The 19,600-nt window shown below is 43.3% G+C and overlaps 1 protein-coding gene across 1 annotated transcript in view; it reads right to left on the bottom strand.

Moving 5' to 3' along the window:
• Positions 1-2,907: 2,907 nt before the first annotated feature.
• cacna1ha (calcium channel, voltage-dependent, T type, alpha 1H subunit a) overlaps positions 2,908-19,600 on the bottom strand; it is a 348,995-nt gene continuing 332,302 nt past the window's right edge. The window contains exons 31-33 of the mRNA XM_059979077.1: positions 18,739-18,925; positions 10,525-10,589; positions 2,908-5,831 (exon numbers count right to left, since the gene is read on the bottom strand). Coding sequence (XP_059835060.1) covers positions 4,656-5,831; positions 10,525-10,589; positions 18,739-18,925 — 1,428 coding nt within the window. The 3' untranslated portion in view covers positions 2,908-4,655. The remainder of the gene's footprint in view (positions 5,832-10,524; positions 10,590-18,738; positions 18,926-19,600) is intronic.

Here is a 19,600-nt window from a genome sequence, read left to right on the forward strand (position 1 = left end):
TTTCTAGATGAGGAGAAAACCCAACTATCTGAGATGCAAAGGGATTTGGAAGTCCTTGTGCAAAACACCCTAAAGGTTAACTTGAAGGTAGAGTCAGTGGTAAGGAAGGCAAATGCAATGTTAGCATTCTTTTCAAGAGGTTTAGAATACAAGAGCAGGGATGTGATGCTGAGGCTTTATAAGGCACTGGTGAGGCCTCACCTTGAGTGTTGTGAACAGTTTTGGGCTCCTCATCTAAAAAACGATGTGCTGGCATTGGAGAGGGTCATGAGGAGCTTCACAAGGATGATTCAGGGAATGAAAGGGTTATCATACAAAGAACATTCAATAGCTCTGGGTCTGTACTCGTCAGAATTTAGAAGGGTGAGGGGAGGGGGATCTCATTGAAACCTTTCGAATGTCGAAAGACCTACACAGACTAGATGTGGAAAGGATGTTTTCCATGGTGGGGGAGTCTAGGACAAGAGGGCATTGCCTTAGGATAGAGGGTCATCCATTTAAAACAGAAGTGTGGAGGAATTTCTTTAGCCAGAGGGTGGTGAATTTGCAGAATTTATTACCACAGGCAGCTTTGGAGGCCAAGTTCTTGATTGGCGAGTACAGACCCAGAGCTATTGAACGTTCTTTGTATGATAACCCTTTCATTTGATGTTACAGGGGGAAAGCTGGGGAGTGGGGCTGAGGAGGGAAAAGAAAGGGCCAGCCATGATGAAATGGCAGGGCAGACTCAATGGGCCAAATGGCCTAATTCTGTCCCTATGTCTTATGAGCTTATGTGGGATTCCCCTGGGTGCATTTCTACAACCAAATGAAACAATGTTCCTCTGGACCCAGCGCACCCACAAAGCTGAAATCACACACAGCACGTAAACCAAACTATTACAATAAATGTGAAATGGTGCCATTGAAGTGGACACTTGGGGTGGTATCATGATGGTCACAGCATCCTTCCACTGAGGAGGAATAATGACTTGTCTTTCAGAAGGATGACCCATCATCTCTTCTCCAGTTGATTCCCTGGAACGGGGCTTTTAACTAATGCACGAACAAGCTACCATCCTCCAGTGAAGGCCTTGTGGAAGTTATGGCAAAGCAAGGGTGAAAATAATCTCCAGGCAAGGATAGATTGCAGATGGAGGGCAGATATCCCAGGCTAGTTCCTTGAAGAGCATAGCTTCCTATTTTACAGCAGGTTCCCGGAGCCATTTCACTTACTGTAGATGAGATAAAACTGTAATGGAAGGACGCAAAACACATATCAACTAAGGGGACAAACAAGAGAAAGTCTGCAGATGCTAGTAATCCAAGAAACACACACAAAATGCTGGGGTAACTCAGCTTCTATGGAAAAAAGTACAGTTGACGTTTCGGGCTAAAGCCCTCAGCAAGACCTACTGAAGGGTCTCGGTCTGAAACATCGACTGTACTCTTTTCCATAAGTGCTGCCTGACCAACTAAAGGACAATTAATTCACTAGTTTCAAATTATCATTAGTAGTTTCTATTGACCTTTAACATCTCTCTTGTGAATGGAGATTGACCATGCAAGTAAAAGAGTCCAAGCATATCGTTTATCAAATGGTCAATATTCATAACTGGTATTCAATTTAAGGTGGCGGGGTGGAGATACGTCTCTACCAAAAGAGGTGCAAGGCACTCCTTCCCTCCGCTAGCCTGCAGATCACCCTTGGACACCTGCTTAGCCCCCTGCTCAGGGTCACATGAAGCGATGGGGAGCAGGTGGTAGATGGTTGTTGAGCAACTGGTGCATATCACAAGTCCTGGTTATCTGACTACTGACAACAGGCAGACAATCTCTGATAATGGCAAGACAACCCGTCTTGTAAAGACACTGCCCAGAAGAAGGCAATAGCAAGCCACTTATATAGAAAAAATTGCCAAGAACAATCATGGTCATGAGACCATGATCGTCTACATCATACGACAAGGCACGCAATGACGATGAGCTAGTCAATGCTGCATACAACATGGCTTTTCTCTGTTCAGACTTTAGAAAAGTGTGGAGACGGAGGCTGTGCTGCTTGTGATGAAGGAACGAGTGCAAGTTTTCAGAGTTCAGTTTAATCAGCGATGACAGCCTGCAGCTGTGATTGAAGCCCAATGAAGTTCTGCATTCACAATAGCAAGATCTGACCACTATTGCATGTTGCATGCCATTTGAAGTCACAGGACATACTCACTGCTTTCACTGCAAATCCTCAAATACAGAATGCATTCATGGCATGGTGAGAGCACCTTAGTTAAAATTACACTAACTATGAGCTAAGAATTTCTAGGCCACAGTCTTTTAAAATCTCCTTAAGCAAACATTTGATCTTATCCCAAATTTCAAAAAACCACTTACTAGAATTGCTTCTCTTCCAGATTGGAAAAGTAAACCCTGTTTAAACAGCACATGGAATCATAGAGTTACAGAGCAAAATGGCCCAACAATTCCATGCTGGCTCGACCACAGTGCCCAACCAACTAGTCTCAAATTTCTGTGATCAGCCTATATCCCTCCAGGCCTCCTCCTACCATGTACCATCCAAATGCTTTTTCTCAATAATACTATTGTAACTGGCTTAACCACCATGTTCGGCAGCTTGTTCCATTTACTCACCATCCTCCATATGTAAAGGTTTCTCCTTAGGTCTCTTCTAAATCTCTCCCTTTTCAACCTAAATCTATGCCCTCTTGGTTTGGACTCCCCTACCTTGGGGAAAAGACTGTTACCATCTGTCTTAATTTAAAAAATATCTTTCTTACTTCCATCAATTATCTTCAATTACATTGGACAACGATTTTTTTTTTCAGATGTGCTGCTTCTTCAGACACTTTTTATTCATGATAGACCACTTGAAGCTGAACACAAATATAATTTTAGACTACTTGTGTCACATAGGAATTTGAAGAAACACAAAATCAACTTTTATTGAATATAATGCATCTAATTGCATAATGTTGCTGCTGCATTGTGATAGTTCAACTAAAGCTAAAAAAGCTTTGTTGATGACTTTCGTTTGTACTCAATGCCTGAGGCTTCTTGCTTAAGTGTCCAACAATAATCCGCCAGCATTGATGGATTCCAGTTGTCCTGATACTGTTTCTCCATGACCGCAATGTCCTGGTGAAACCTTTCACCATGCTCGTCACTGACAGCGCCAAGATTTGCAGGGAAGAACTGTAAATGAGAATGTAGAAAATGAATCTTTAGAGACATGTTGCACTTTGTGATTTCGTACCCCTGAAGCATGTTGGCAACTAGCTGCACATAGCTTAGCGTTTTGTAGTTGCCAAGGAAAATTTCAGCAATGTCCTTCAATGCCTTCCATGCGATTTTCTCCGGTCGTACTAGAAGTTCTTCAAATTGCCTGCATTGATGACCTGCTTGATTTGTGGACCAATAAAAATGTAATCCTTAATCTTGGCGTCAGTTATTCTGACTTATGAATTTATGAATTTAAGTAACAAATAGAGAAGAATTCAGAAAAATGGTGCGATTTAGGGAAATTTCATGGCAATTTTCATGACCAACAGCCCAAAATCCATAAGGTACACCTAAAAGTATTCAAAAAGCAAAATCTTTGATGTCCAGTGTTATTCTTGATACTTAGAATTTCGCAGTGAATATGCACAGAGTTTTAAAGACAGAAGCGCTGATTTATTGTACATTTAAAAACAACTGGAACATATTTTTATGTGAAACAGATTAGCGGAAAGCTCAAATAAAAGTCGAACACAGAAACAGGCCTTTAGGAAAGAAGTCATGGCTCTCCCTTGGCATGATATATGTAACATAAAGAGGTATGCGTTCAAAGGCTACACAGAACACCACTGACCAGCAAATGCATGTAACGTTACAAATACCATCAATAACTTACCGAACAGCAAAGAAAATGCAATTGAATAAATAACTCGCTGTTTAATTTTAATTTTTCTTTTGTTCAACATGTTCCTAATATCAGTATGCCTTGTTATTCTCTATGGTTTCTTTAATTTATTGCAAATTAGACTGGTTGAAAACACAATCGTTTATAAAAGAACTGAACAATGAATTAATCTATTATTGCACTGACTACAATCCAGTAGTAATTTGGTTCTTGGTTAAGGAGCTTTACGCTTAAAAAAAACGTAAACATTTAGAATATAGAGCTAGTATGAGCAAGCAGAAAAGGAAACAAAAATAAAAATCTAAATTATATACATACCACTCAAACACCAGAAAACACCACTCAACTTTGATTTCAATTTTAAGTGTGCAAAACATTACTGTTCTATATAAAAATATGTGCATTATGAAGAGATAATTAAATTATTTGTCACTAATACATAATTATTTTGTATGTACATTGCAAACATTACAGTATTATACAGTTCTCATCTTTTTTTCTGCACTGCTGTATACTGTGGGTTTGCACAACAATGTGCCAGTACACAATTCCAACTCAAATCAATGTGATTGAGCTATGGGGAGCTAATCAAGTTCCACTCAAAAAAATGTTTGCATATCCCACTTTTCTGTTGCATCCCTTTACAAACTCCTTGAAGCAATGACAAGAGATCAAATGACAGGAACCATTAGCCAGAGTAACTGTCTCTGTTTTTTTTTTGCAGATTAACTGGCGTGAATTCAGTCATTCTGCCCCATGTTGGCTATACCACAAGATCATCTGTGTCGTCCCGTGTGCTAATCATTCGAGTAAGTCCCCGCTTCCTAATGGGGCTTTTGGTGATGTTGAGAACATCTTTACTGGTTTCAACCCTCTGCGAGTCAGAGTTTTCACCTGGCTTTTTTAAGTGGTCCGCTTTCTTCGGCTCGGTGGAGTCTGCCAAAGGAGTTGAGTGGTCACTGTCGGGAAACAGGTTGGACAAATTGCTTAATGAATCGGTGTCGGGAAGGTCGAATGAAAAGTCTGGTATAGTGAGATGCTTCCTTTGACAAGCTGGGGGGAAATGGCGGTCCGGCTTGGACGGATGTGCCCCAGGCGTGAGATCTGCCGGATCTGAAGCCTCTCTATGGACCACTGATTCGCTGGACAGTGTGCGCCTGCGTAGATGCCCCTTGGCTTGGGACTCAGACGCTGGCCCACTCTCACTCTCTACCAGCAGCTCGACAGAGATGCAGGGTGGACTCATCTTCTCCTTCCTTTGGGCATTAAGGACACGTCCAGTATCTGACTGGACAAGGACAGAAGGCTCTGGCCTATCTTCACCAGAAGACTCACCTTCAAACTCGGAGTCTGCCTCTTCGTGATCAGTTGAGGGGCATATTTCAATGGAATGTCTCCTGGGGTCAACAGCCCAAGAAGGCTTCATCAGTTGTTCTCTGGCATCGATGTTAAGAAACTTTCCTAGGTCCTTCTCCCCAACAACTTCGGCCAGACTGGCTGTGCTGTTGAAATTCCTTAAGGCTACCTCAGACAGGCTGGGAGAGAGAAAAGGTGACGGCGACAGGCTCCGGGTTTTGGGCTCCCTCCTCCAGTTCCTGGCCGAGTCGCTGATGTGCCGCACCTCCTCATCGGCCGGGTCCGGCGGGTTGAGGAGGGAGCCGGCTGGGCTGCTGGTCCCGCTGCTGTGGCTGGGTGAGCGGCTGGGGATGCTTCGCTGGCTGTAGACCTGGCTGCGCGTGTGGACGCTCGACTGCTTGCCACGCTGCACCGGCAGCGGCGAAGATTGGGGGGTGACCTTTGGAGATAACGGGGTAGGGTGTATCAGCGGCGGGACTAGGATGCGATGAGGTGGAGGATTTGGGTGCAGACCATCAGTGGACTGAATGACGTTCTTCGAATCATCACTCAGACAATCCACAGAGTCATTCCAGATCGACTCCTAGAACAGGACAGAAAATAAAGAGAGAATTGATACTGCTGATAGTCTCTTATCAATAATTTGTAAACCCTTTCTTCTATTAAACGCCATAAATTGAAACCATGGCTTACTGAACAGAGAACAGTACAGCACATGGACCGGCTGACTCACAATGTTGAGCTGAACCAGTTAAATTAGAAATCAAAATGCCAAATAAACTAATTTCTTCTGCCTACACAATGTCCATATCATTCTACTTTCCTCACATTCATGTGCCTATCTAAGGTCTCTTAAACATCTCTTAATATCTCTGCCTTTACCAACACTCCAGGCAGTGCATTCCAGGTACCCGCCAAAAAAACTTGTCCCTTACATCTCCTTTGAACCTACCCCCCTCACCTTAAATGCTTGGTCTCTGGTATCAGGCAATTTTACCCCTACATTCTTGGCAGACCTAGCCACCTAACAAGTCATTTCCTCTTGTTACATACCCTGTGGGTATCATGATGTAATTGAGTATCTGGTGAGTATGATGTAATGGTCTTGTGATCGTGGGGTGATGTAACTTCCCACCAGTGTGCCTGTTACAACAGGTATAAAATGGGAAAGCCTTCCTGTGGCGCAGGTTAGCTCGTTGTTTAATTCGTCAGTGACTCCGTTATGCTGTGCATTCGTCTCATGACGCCATTTTGTTTAAAGTGGAGTTTTACTTTCTACTGTAAGTTGTACCAGCAGTTTTTAAAATCACTGCCAGTTATGCTTGATGTATCTTCGATTTAATTTTAATGTCTAATTATTGGAGAGTGAAGGTTTACCGAAGTGCGGGAACCCAAAGGATCGAGTAAAGTTGGTGTCGTCAGCGGTAATACAGGATCAACCTTATTGGATCTTCGTTCCAGAATTAGTAACCTGCATCCAAGAAAACCCCTGTCTTGTGTAAGGGCAGAAAGGGTTGGGGCAGCATTATTTGCCAAGGAAAAAGTCAGTTCCTTTAAGCCATTTTTATTTCCTTCATCGTAAATCCTTCGGGCAAGATATATTTTGGCTGGGATCAGCAGTAATGTCACATCGTTGAGGAATTCATTACTTCAGGAAAGTCTCTCCTAATTGACTGCATAAAGAACTGTTTTCACATTTATCGCTTTACGAACTGTCGAGTTGCCGTATAGCAGTTAACTTCTGGTTAAGTTTACTTTTTGTTTACTTTTCATTTTTATTGAGCAGTGTTTAATAAATGTTTATTTATTTATAAAACTGGACTCAATTCTAGATTCATTGTTGCCAGATCGTAACACTCTCTTAAGACCCAAGTTATGATATGGAAAAATTTAACTTCCCATTCCGATGTGTCGGTCCATGGCCTCGTCTACTGCCATGATGAGACCACTCTCAGGTTGGAGGAGCAACACCTCATATTCCACCTGGGTAGCTTCCAATCTGATGCCATGAACATCAATTTATCCAGCTTCTGCTAATTTCTACTCCCTCCCCCTTCTCTCTATTTTCATTCCCCATTCTAGCTCCCTCTCAACCACTTTTTTATATCCCATTGCTCTTCACCTCTTTCTGGTGTCCATCCTCCTTCCCTTCTCCCATGGACCACTGTCTGCTCCTATCAGATTCCTTCTTCTTCAGCCCTCTACCTCCTCCACCTATCAACTCACAGCTTCTTCCTTCAACCCCCTACCCCATTCATTCACCTTCCTCCTCGCCTTGTTTTACCTGTCACCAGCCAATTTGCACTCCCTTCCTTTTCAGTCTTGGTGATGGGCCTCAACCTGAAGCCTTGACTGTTTAATCCTCTTCATCGATGCTGCCTGACCTGCTAAGTTCCTCCAACACTTTGCACGTGTTCTTCAAGATTTCCAGTATCTGCAGAATCTCTTGTATTGGTTATTGGAAAGATGTACTTTTGTTGTGTAGTTACTAACCAATTAACAAGTTTTATTTGAAGGAAAGCTGTTGTCACAGTTAAAGTTGCTCAAACTCAGTTCAGTATAACTTGGTGGCTCGCTGCAACAGACAAGATGCTGGAGGAACTCAATGGTCAGTTAGCATCTGAGATGGAAAACGGACACACCAGACCGTTCACTTAGACTGAAAGATTGTGGGCAGGAAGCTGGTATAAAGAGATGAAGGGAAGAGACAGAGCAAAAGCCAGCAGGCAATAGGTGGATCCAGATGAGGAGGGCTGGGAATAGTGAGAGACACTGGGAGGTGATAGGTGGATCCAGGTGAGGAGGGCTGGGAATAGTGAAAGACGCTGGGAGGTGATAGGTGGATTCAGGTGAGGAGGGCTGGGAATAGTGAAAGACGCTGGGAGGTGATAGGTGGATCCAGGTGAGGAGGGGTGGGAATAGTGAGAGACACTGGGAGGTGATAGGTGGATCCAGGTGAGGAGGGGTGGGAATAGTGAGAGACACTGGGAGGTGATAGGTGGATCTGGGTAAGGAAGAGTGGAAAGAGTGAGAGAAACAAGGAGGTGATAGATGGATCCAGGTGAGGAGAAGTGGAAATAATGAGGGAGGCTGGGAGGTGTTAAGTTGATCTGGGTGAGGAGGGGTGGAGATAATGAGGGAGGCTGGGAGGTGATAGGTGGATCTGGGTGAGGAGGGGAAAGAAATAGGGAGATGATGAGCAGGGGTGGCATGGGCGTAGAGAAACTGTGTTGATAAAAAGGGAAGAGAAAATGAAGTGAGGGGGAATAGGTTACCAGAAATTGGAGAATTCAATGTCACATCCTCAAGTTGTAGACTGCCAGGTACAATATGAGGTGCTGGTCTCCAGTTCACTTTATAGGGCTCTTAAGAGCCAATTTTCCGATAAAGAGTCATTGACCTAAAATGCTAAGTCAGGCTCTCTCTTCACAGTTACTGCCTGAGATACCGAGCAACTTGAATATTTACCAATTTTCAGATATCCAGCTTCTGCTGCACTTTTTATATTTTACAAGAGTCCATTTTAATTCAAGAGTTCTGTTACAAACAGACCAGACCAACTAAGGAGATTGATAATCTTCAATAACGGACATTGATCAACCATGTCTGATTTTAGGGGAATTAATAAATCATCGCTGCTTTTAACAAAACCCGCTTTTTTTCTCATTTACATGGTTTTGAAATTGAATTGAATTTCTCAGACAGCCAAGAGACAAGTAACATATATATATTTTTAAATGGAGTTATAGATAAAAGGTGAGATGAGTGCAAGCTAATGGCGTTGATCTGTAATATTTGATACCCCTGAGTTAACAACTGAAGCTAGAATACCAACTTCAGTTAGGATTTCAATATGTCAGCTCATGGTCTCCTCGACTGCCATGATGAAGCTTAATGAGAAGTTTATATAAGTAGTTATCGAACGATTTGGAGTACAGACCCATTATAATATGTAATTCAATACCACAGAAAGCAGAATCAAGGACAAGAAAACTAGAACAGAGAGAAGGCTAGAGGACAGGGAAAGAAAACAGTAAGCTCCAATAACAATTAAAATCTGAGGTATCAAGTCCTTAGATCTTAAAAGTTAACATTTAAGATTTCTTACATAATTCAGAATTACTTACTTACTTACACCAGAATGGTAAGCCCTTATATTTGCTGGCATATTTAGTAGGTATCTATTACACTGTTCCATGTGTTTGAATGATGAACATCCTGACCTATAAGCAGGACAACTCTGAAAGAAACGTCCTGGTTTTTGTGTTCAACAGCCCAATGTAAGCAGCTCAAGCAAGCACACCAACACTTCTATTTCCTCAAAAATTTAGCACCAGAGTGATGACGCTCACATCTTTAGATGCACCATGAAAAAGTATAGTATTCTCTTTGGACTCAAGAAATAACTGAGAATTGTGAACAGCCTATTATCATGAAAAACTGTCTCCTCTCCATTGACGTGGTCTATACATCTAGCTGCCTCAGGAAAGCAGCCAACATAATCTAAGACCCCTCCCACCTCAGTCATTCTCTCTTCATCCCCCAACCCCACCACCAAAACCCAGAAACTTGTACCACCAAACTCCAAGGACAACATTGTTATAAGACTCTTATATGGACCTTTGGTGCAATGAAAATGGACTCTTGGTCTCCTGGTCTACATCTTCAACTGCCTACCTGGCTGCACTTTCTCTGTAATTTTAACATTATATTCTGCATTCTCTAAACACATAAGATTCCACAGATGCTGTTAATCTGGAATGACACAAAGAGAATGTTGGAGGTACTCAGCAGGTCAGGCAGCGTCCATGGAGAGGAATAAACAGTCAACGTTGGGTCCTGATGTAGGGTGTCGGCCCATAACGTTGACTGTTTATTCCTCTCCACAGATACTGCCTGACCTGCTGAGTTCCTCCACTTTAATGAGTATGCCTGCAAGAAAATGAATCTCACGGCTGTACATGGTGACGTGTGGGATGTACTTTGATAGAAAGTGACTTTGGACTTTGAACTTTGAAAGGGGGTTATTATGTAAGATCAAGTTCACTTATAACTGGGGCTACAAAACAGCCACTCTGTGCAAATTAAAATCAAATGCCACTGATTTCTATTCCAAGCTACGTTAATATAATTTGTGAAGGTTCTCTGAAAACAAGATCTATCAATACCTGTCTATTCAGCAGCCTGTTTATACTGGGTGATCGTGGTGGTCGCTGTGGAGGAGGGATTTTGGGGAGGGCGATGCGGTTGGTCGAAGCATAATTATGATGAATTACCTCAGAGGGAACTCCAAGACAAGCAGAGATTTCGACAGGCTGGGAATGCACTGAAGTCATGGAGCCTGTTCAAAAACAAGTTAAAGAGTAAAGAAACAAGTTAAATAGCTTCAAAGAAGTGATTCTTTTCGTTTAACCCACAACATCCTTATGCTGTCAAGGTTCCCTCCCATCTGTCCTACAAACTCTGACGTCCTACCATCAGGCAGGAGGTACTGTAGCATTAGGACAAGGATTGTTAAGATGGAAAGCAGCTTGTTCTCCCAAGCCCTGAGACCACTGAACTTCCTATCGCCACCCAGGTCTCATCACGTATGAAGTGTCAGTGGTCTTGCAGCATTTACTTTTTAACGTGTGTTGTAAATGCACCTTAGACAATAGACAATAGGTGCAGAAGTAGACCATTCGGCCCTTTGAGCCTGCACTGCCATTCTGAGATCATGGCTGATCATCTACTATCAATACCGGTTCCTGCCTTGTCTCCATATCCCTTGATTCCCCTATCCATAAGATACCTATCTAGCTCCTTCTTGAAAGCATCCAGAGAATTGGCCTCCACTGCCTTCCGAGGCAGTGCATTCCAGACCCTCACAACTCTCTTTTTTTCACAGTGGTCACTTGAATCGGGAGCAAGTTACAGCTTGTGATTCAGCTGGGAGCTCAGAGAATACGACCGTGTAGGTAGGATTTAAGCCTACCTGGTCAATACCTGTGGAGGAGGGGGAACTGCGCAGGCGCGAGTGACGTCAGCGTCGAGCGCGCACTTTAAAAGGCAGGACTTCTTTTCAGAGCGGGCAGCGGAGTCCGTGGAAGCAGAGTCCTGGGCTTTGGCTAAGTGGGCTTCGGTGTAAGGGGACTTCGGTAAGCCTGTGTGATTGCTCGCTGAGGGGAAGAAGGTAAGGTCGCTAGGTGCTTTTTAGACTTATTCTATTAATCCAGTTCAGGTATGGGGGAGACAGTCAGAGCAGTGGTGTGCTCCGTATGCAGTATGTGGGAAGTCAGGGTCAACACAGTTGTCCCTGATGACCACACCTGCAAGAGGTGCGTCCAGCTGCAGCTCCTATCAACCCGAGTTAGGGAGTTGAAGCTGGAGCTGGATGAACTACGGATCATTCGGGAGGCAGAGGCAGAGATAGATAGGAGTTATCAGGAGGTAGTCACACCAAAAATCCAAGAAGTAGGCAGATGGGTGACAGTCCAGAGAGGCAGGGGGAGCAGGCAGAGAGAGCAGAGCACCCCTGCGGCCATTCCCATTAACAATAAGTATACCGTACTGGATACTGTTGATGGGGATGACCTACCAGGAATGAGTTGTAGTGGTCCTGCCTCTGGCACAGAGGTTGAACCCTCAACTAGAAAGGGGAGGAGGGAAGAGAAGAGAGCGATAGTTTTAGGGGATTCTATAGTTAGGGGGGCAGATAGGAGATTTTGTGGGACAGATCGGGAGTCTCGGATGGTATGCTGCCTCCCTGGTGCCAGGGTCCGGGATATCTCAGATTGGGTGCAGGCTATTCTTGAGAACGAGGGCATGAACCCAGATGTAGTGGTCCATGTAGGGACCAACGATGTAGGTAAGGTGAGTGAGGGGGTCCTGCTTAGAGAGTTCAGGGAGTTAGGAGTGAAGCTGAAAGGCAGGACCTCCAGGGTGACAATCTCAGGATTGCTACCTGTGCCACGTGCGAGTGAGGCGAAGAATAGAATGATTATGCACATTAATACGAGGCTGAGAGCATGGTGCAGGAAGGAAGGGTTCAGGTTTTTGGATAATTGGTCTTTGTTCCAGGGACATTGGGATCTGTTTCGAAGGGACGGTCTACATCTGAACCAGAGGGGTACTAACATTCTTGCAGGAGTGTTTGCCAGTGCTGCTCGGGGGGGTTTAAACTAGATGTGCAGGGGGCAGGGATCCAGATCCAGAGGGTTGGTCAGAAGGAGCATGGGGTTAAATGTGTAGAAGGTTTGGGTGATCTTGAGAAGGTCATCAAAATTCAGGGTGCAATTAGCCTGATGGAAGTTCAAGGAGCTGGGTTAGGTACAGTAGACAGTGTTTTAAGCAAAGAGAGGAGGAATGGGCTAAGAATTCTATACATGAATGCGCGTAGTGTCAGAAATAAGACAGATGAGCTTGAAGCTCAGATGAAAATGGGGAACTACGATATTGTTGGGATAACGGAGACATGGCTGCAAGGGGATCAGGCCTGGGAATTGAGTGTACCAGGGTATACGTGCTATCGTAGAGACAGAAATATGGGAAGAGGGGGTGGGGTGGCCCTGTTGGTGAGGAATGAGATTCAGTCCTTAGCAAGAGGTGACTTGGGAACAGGGGAAGTAGAGTCTGTGTGGATTGAGCTGAGGAACAGTAAGGGTAAAAAGACCCTAATGGGTGTTGTGTACAGGCCCCCAAACAGTAGCGTGGATATTGGGTACAAGTTGATTAGGGAGTTAACATTGGCATGTGCTAAAGGTAATGCAGTCGTTATGGGAGATTTCAACATGCAGGTGAACTGGGAGAATCAGGTAGGTGCTGGACCCCAGGATAGGGAGTTTGTGGAGTGTCTAAGGGATGTACTTGTGGAACAGCTTGTGCTTGAGCCAACCAGGAACGAGGCTATTTTGGACTTGGTGATGTGTAATGAACAGGAATTGATAAGTGATCTTGAAGTAAAGGAGCCATTAGGAAGTAGTTATCATAACATGATAAGTTTTTATCTACAATTTGAGAGGGATAAGGGCAGATTAGAAGTGTCAGTGTTGCAATTAAATAAAGGAGACTATGGAGCCTTGAGGGAAGAACTGGCCAAAGTTAAATGGGCGGATGCCCTGGCAGGAAAGACAGTGGATCAGCAATGGCAGATATTCTTGGGGATAATACAAAAGATGCAAAAGCAGTTCATTCCAATGAGAAAGAAAGATTCAAAGAGGGGGAAGGGGCAAAGGAAGTCAGAGATTGTATAGCATTAAAGAAAAAGAAGTATGACAGGGCTAAGATGAGTGGGAATACAGATGATTGGGAAAGTTTTAAGGAACAGCAGATCTTAACTAAAAAAGCAATACGGAGAGAAAAAATCAGGTATGAGCTCAGTCTAGCCAGGAATATAAAAGGGGATAGCAAAAACTTTTTTAGCTATGTGAAGAGAAAGAAGATAGTTAAGAACAATGTTGGCCCCTTGAAGAATGATTTGGGAGAAATTGTTATGGGAAACAGGGAAATGGTAACAGAATTTAATGCGTACTTTAGATCTGTCTTCACCAGGGAGGACACAAGCAATCTCCCAGATGTATGGATGGGCCAGGGTCATGAGATATCAGAGGAATTGAGACAGATTGACATTAGGAAAGAAACTGTGATGAGTAGACTGGTAGGACTGAAGGCTAATAAATCCCCGGGTCCAGATGGTCTGCATCCGAGGGTTCTAAAAGAGGTGGCTCAGGAAATTGCGGATGCATTGGTAATCATTTTCCAATGTTCCTTAGATTCAGGATCAGTTCCTGAAGATTGGAGAGTGGCTAATGTTATCCCACTTTTCAAGAAGGGAGGGAAGTAGAAAACGGAGAACTATCACCCTGTTAGCTTAACGTCAGTCGTGGGGAAGATGCTTGAGTCCATTATTAAGGACGAAATAGTGGCACATCTTGATGGCAGAAATAGGATTAGGCCGAGCCAGCATGGATTTACCAAGGGAAAATCATGCTTGACTAATCTGTTGGAGTTTTTTGAGGGTGTAACAAGGATGTTAGACGAGGGTAAGCCAGTGGATGTTGTGTACCTAGATTTTCAGAAGGCATTCGATAAGGTGCCACATAGGAGATTGGTGAGTAAAATCAGAGCTCATGGCTTGGGGGGCAGGGTTTCAACATGGATAGAAAACTGGTTGGCAGATAGAAAGCAAAGGGTAGCAGTGAATGAGTGTTTCTCGGACTGGCTGGAGGTGACTAGTGGGGTACCACAGGGCTCTGTATTGGGACCACAGCTCTTTACGATTTATGTCAACGATTTAGATGAGGGCATTGAAAACTATATCAGCAAGTTTGCTGACGATACTAAACTGGGTGGCAGTGTGACATGCGAAGAGGACGTTAGGAGAATACAGGGAGACTTGGATAGGCTGGGTGAGTGGGTTGCTACTTGGCAGATGTCATTCAATGTGAATAAATGTGAAGTTATCCACTTTGGAAGCAGGAACAAGAGGGCAGAGTATTGTCTGAACGGTGTAGAGTTAGGTAAGGGAGAAATGCAAAGAGACCTAGGAGTCCTAGTTCACCAGTCAATGAAGGTGAATGAACAAGTGCAACAGGCAGTGAAGAGGGCAAATGGAATGTTGGCCTTTGTTACAAGGGGAATTGAGTACAAGAGCAAGGATATCCTTTTGCATTTGTACAGGGCCCTGGTGAGACCACACCTGGAATATTGTGTACAGTTTTGGTCTCCAGGTTTAAGGAAGGACATTCTGGCAATTGAGGAAGTGCAGCATAGATTCACTAGGTTGATTCCTGGGATGGCAGGGCTGTCTTACGCAGAGAGATTGGAGAGATTGGGCTTGTACACGCTGGAATTGAGGAGATTGAGAGGGGATCTGATTGAAACGTTTAAGATAATTAAAGGATTTGATAGGATTGAGGCAGGAAATATGTTCCAGATGTTGGGAGAGTCCAGTACCAGAGGGCATGGATTGAGAATAAGAGGTCAGTTATTTAAAACAGAGTTGAGGAAGAGCTTCTTCTCCCAGAGAGTTGTGGAGGTGTGGAATGCACTGCCTCAGAAGACGGTGGAGGCCAATTCTCTGGATGCTTTCAAGAAGGAGCTAGATAGATAGCTGATGGATAGGGGAATCAAGGGATATGGGGACAAGGCAGGGACTGGGTATTGATAGTGAATGATCAGCCATGATCTCAGAATGGCGGTGCAGACTCGAGGGGCCGAATGGTCTACTTCTGCACCTATTGTCTATTGTCTATTGTCTCTGGGAGAAGAAGTTTTTCCCTAACTCTGTCCTAAATGACCCACCCCTTATTCTCAAACCATGCCCTCTGGTACTGGACTCTCCCAGCATCTGGAACATATTTGCTGCCTCTATCTTATCCAATCCCTTAATAATCTTATATGTTGCAAAGTATCAGACTTCTGGAAATTATTTTGTTATTTGTGGTAATACTACATTCTGCATTGTGTGTGAGTTATATGTACTGTCTTGTGCACCTTGGTCTGGAATAATGTTGTTTCGTTTGGCAGTATAGTTGAATGACAATAAACTTTAACTTAAACAATCCTTCAACTGTCTTGCAAAAGCTAGACTCACTGATTATAATTGTAATTAAAAAGCAAAAAAAAAATACAAATACAGGAAACAGAAATTGAAATAAAAATAGAAAATTAAAAGTTATTAATCTGGTACATTAAATGCTTTTCTCTCCACAGATGCCACCTGACCTGTTGAGTGCTTCCTGTATTTTTTATTTTATATTTTGATTATAGTTTTAATATGTGGGAAAACAATTTTTCAAGAATCACTAGATTCTGGAATGGTTCTGGAGGAATGGAAAATTGCAAAAGTCACTCCACTCTTCAAGAAGGGAGAGAGGCAGAAGAATGGAAATTATAGGCCAGTTGGTCTGACCTCAGTGGTTGCGAAGATGTTGGTGCCATTTGTGAAGGATGAAGTCTCAGGGCACCTGGAAGCACATTTGATAAAATAGACTGTAGTCAGCATGGTTTCCTCAAGGGAAAATCTTGCCAGACAAATCTGTTGGAATTCTTTAAAGACATAACAAACAGGATGAACAAAGGAGAACTGGTGGATGTTCTGCACTTGGATTTTCAGAAGGCCTTTGACAAGATGCCACACATGAGGCTGCTTAACAAGTTAACAGCCCATGGTATTACATGAAGGATTTGGATGATGGATTGTGGCCAAGTTTGTGGACAACAGGTGGACAGGCAGGCAGTTTTGAGGAAGCAGAGGCTACAGAAAGATTTAGGCAGATTAGGACATAAGACAAATAAGTGGCAGATGGAATACAGTGTCAGGAAGTGTATGGTCATGCACTTTGGTAGAAGAAATAAATTTTCTAAATGGAGAGAAAATTCAAAAATCTGAAGTGTAAAGGGACTTGAGAGTCCTCGTGCAGGATTCTCTACAGATTAGTTTGGTGATGAGGAAGGCCAATGCAATGTTTTCCATTCATTTTGAGGGGACTAGGATATTAAAGCAAGGATGTAATGCTGAGGTTTTATAAGGGACTGGTGAGGCCTCACTTGGAATATTGTGAGCAGCTTTGGGCCCATTTTCTTAGAAAAGATGTGCTGACATTGGAGTGAGTTCAAAGAAAGTTTATGAAAATGATTCCGGAAGTGATAGGTTTACCAAATGAGAAGCGTATGATGGCTCTGAGCTTGTACACACAAGAACTCAGAAGAATGAGGGGGGATCACATTGAGACCTATTGAACTTTGAAAGGCCTCAATACAGGGGATGAGGACAAGATGTTTTCTATGGTGGGGGAAACTAAGACCAGAGGACACTGCCTCAGAATAAAGTGACGTGTATTTAGAATGGAGATAAGGAGAAATGTCTTAGGCCAAGAGAGAATATAGAATTCTTTGCCACAGACAGCTGTAAAGTCCAAGCATTCAGCATACTTAAGGCAGAGGCTGATAAATTTTTGATGAGTCACAGCATGAAGCAATACAGGGAGAAGGCAGGAGAAATGGGGCTGAGAGAGAAATGGGTCAGCTATGATGAAATGGCAGTGCAGACTTGATGGGCCAAAATGAGTGTCCAGGATCAACTTTATTCACCATATACTCTCAGTGGCCTCTTTATTAGCTACCTCCTGTACCTAATAAAGTGGCCACTGAGTGTAAGTTTGGAGTCTTCTGCTGCTGTAGCCCATCCACTTCAAGGTTCAATGCATTGTGCATTTGGACTTACTGTTCTGCACACCACCGTTGTAACATGTAGCTCTTTGAGAAACGGTCTTCCAGTCAGCTTGGAACAGTCTACCCATTCTCCTCATTAACAATGTGTTAAGTACCTGTATTAAGTAGCTAAGCCACACATGAAGGCTGGGAGCTGGATTTAATTGTCAGAGGCTATTTGAGATGCACGCCCCAAAGGGAGAACTTTTGGGTAGCGGGAGCTTATTCCACTATAACAACCTTAAAGAGGGACTATAAAAAAGTTATTCTGGTAGTCTTCACTATCAAAGAAACAACTACATTTTATAGTCAAGGGAGAATTCAGAGACCTAGATTGCACGTGTTGTCGATCTTGACTTATAGCTTGATAGTTCTGAATACCACGTGTTAAACATTTAGGTACAAAAATTGTGCACTGATAATGCAGACCCCCTTATTTGTTTTGTTGTTTTTTTCCATTGTTTTTTGTATGTAACAATTATTTCATTTCCCTCTATACTTGTGCACTGGAAATCACATTAAACAATCCTAAACGAGCAAACCTGTGGGAACCCATTAGATATAAGATGTACTTAAGACTGGCTATTGATCCATCTACATCCAGCCATATGTGATGTGATGGTCAAGGACTGTTGTCAGAAGTCTCTGGAAGTGGAGACTACTACTGAAACTGGTATGCTCTCATTAAAAAGCAATCTTGATTGAAAGCAACAAAAATAATCCAAGCCGAGGAAATGGGTGCAAATGGGACTGTGACAGGTGGGGAATAGAATGTTTCAAAGTGACCCTCAGATATAAGGTCATGGGAGCAGTCAAGATGCTTATGCTGATAGAATAGGAGACCCAATACTTTGTCCTCTAGCCCCCGTGCCTGGTCAGCTGAAGGCAGTGCATCAGACCTCTAGGGTCCTGTGTCTGGAGGTCCTCTCCCAAGAGCTTTCACAAATCAGTGCCGCCATAACTTGGACAGTTGCTCAGAGACACAAGAAATTCTGTAGGTGCAGGAAATCCAAAGAACACACTCAAAACGCTGGAGGAATCCAGCAGGACAGGTGGCATCTATGGAAATGAATAAACAGTCAATGTTTTGGGCTGAGACCCTTCATCAGGACTGGAAAGGAAGGGAGAAGATGTAGAATAAGAAAGTGGAGGGAAGAGAAGAAGGATAGCTAGATGCTCACAGATATTTTGGGATGTCTCCACTGTCTGACTCAAGCAACTGAGCTTCTGAATAAAAGAAAAACACAATTTTTAATTAATTAAAAATTAATTAATTCATTCATTTTAAAATTAACTACCTGTGAGTGATGTAAGTTGATAGGGATCGACTTCAGGCAACGGAAATCGAGCTTGCACTGATCTAACAGGTCGAAACATGTAGCTGTCGTTTGGCAAAGAATGCATTCGAGACACAGAGGCCTTTCGAACAGTTAGCATATTTGCCATTTGCTTCTCTTCTCCGGAATTGCTATTTTGAGGATCCTCCTGTTCAAAGGTCATAAGACAGGACTGTAAATTGTGTCATGTAACGTTATACAAGATTACCAGCATTGCTACAGTCACACTCACCTAGGACCAGATCTCATAGAGAAGCGTACCCCTCAATACATTTGGAAATAACAGCTCATAAAATCCAAAAAGAATATTTTTATTTATTCATCCACAGGATGAGTATGTTACTGATACCTATTCTCCATCCCTATTTTCCCAAAACTAAAGAGTATTGCTAAGATTAGAGCTGGCAGGTGTTAAGTAAGATAAGGTGAGGGAAGGTGGGTGCAGGGGGGAAGGGGGAAATGAAGTAAGAAGCTGGGAGCTGATAGGTGGACGAGGTAAGGGGCTTTCCTTGTGATCGCAAGACCCAGTTGGACACTGTGTCATCACTATTTGTAATTGAAGTCCAAGCAAGGTACTGTCAGCAACATGGAAACAGGCACATTGGCCTGGCTCATCCATACGGATCTAGGTGCCATTGACTTGGCCTCCACATCCCTCAGCAGCAGGAAGTTCCACATATGCAGCACCCTCTACCTGGAGAACAATTATACTGGGTTCCATAATCTCCTCTTGTTGGGCTATGGAAGAAAGGGAAGAAACAGGGGAACCAGTGAAAGAGCAATACTTCATATTCCAGTCGAATGGCATGAGCATTTATTTCTC

This window comes from Hypanus sabinus, chromosome 9 (genome assembly GCF_030144855.1).
Source record: "Hypanus sabinus isolate sHypSab1 chromosome 9, sHypSab1.hap1, whole genome shotgun sequence".
NCBI classification, from domain to species: domain Eukaryota; kingdom Metazoa; phylum Chordata; class Chondrichthyes; order Myliobatiformes; family Dasyatidae; genus Hypanus; species Hypanus sabinus.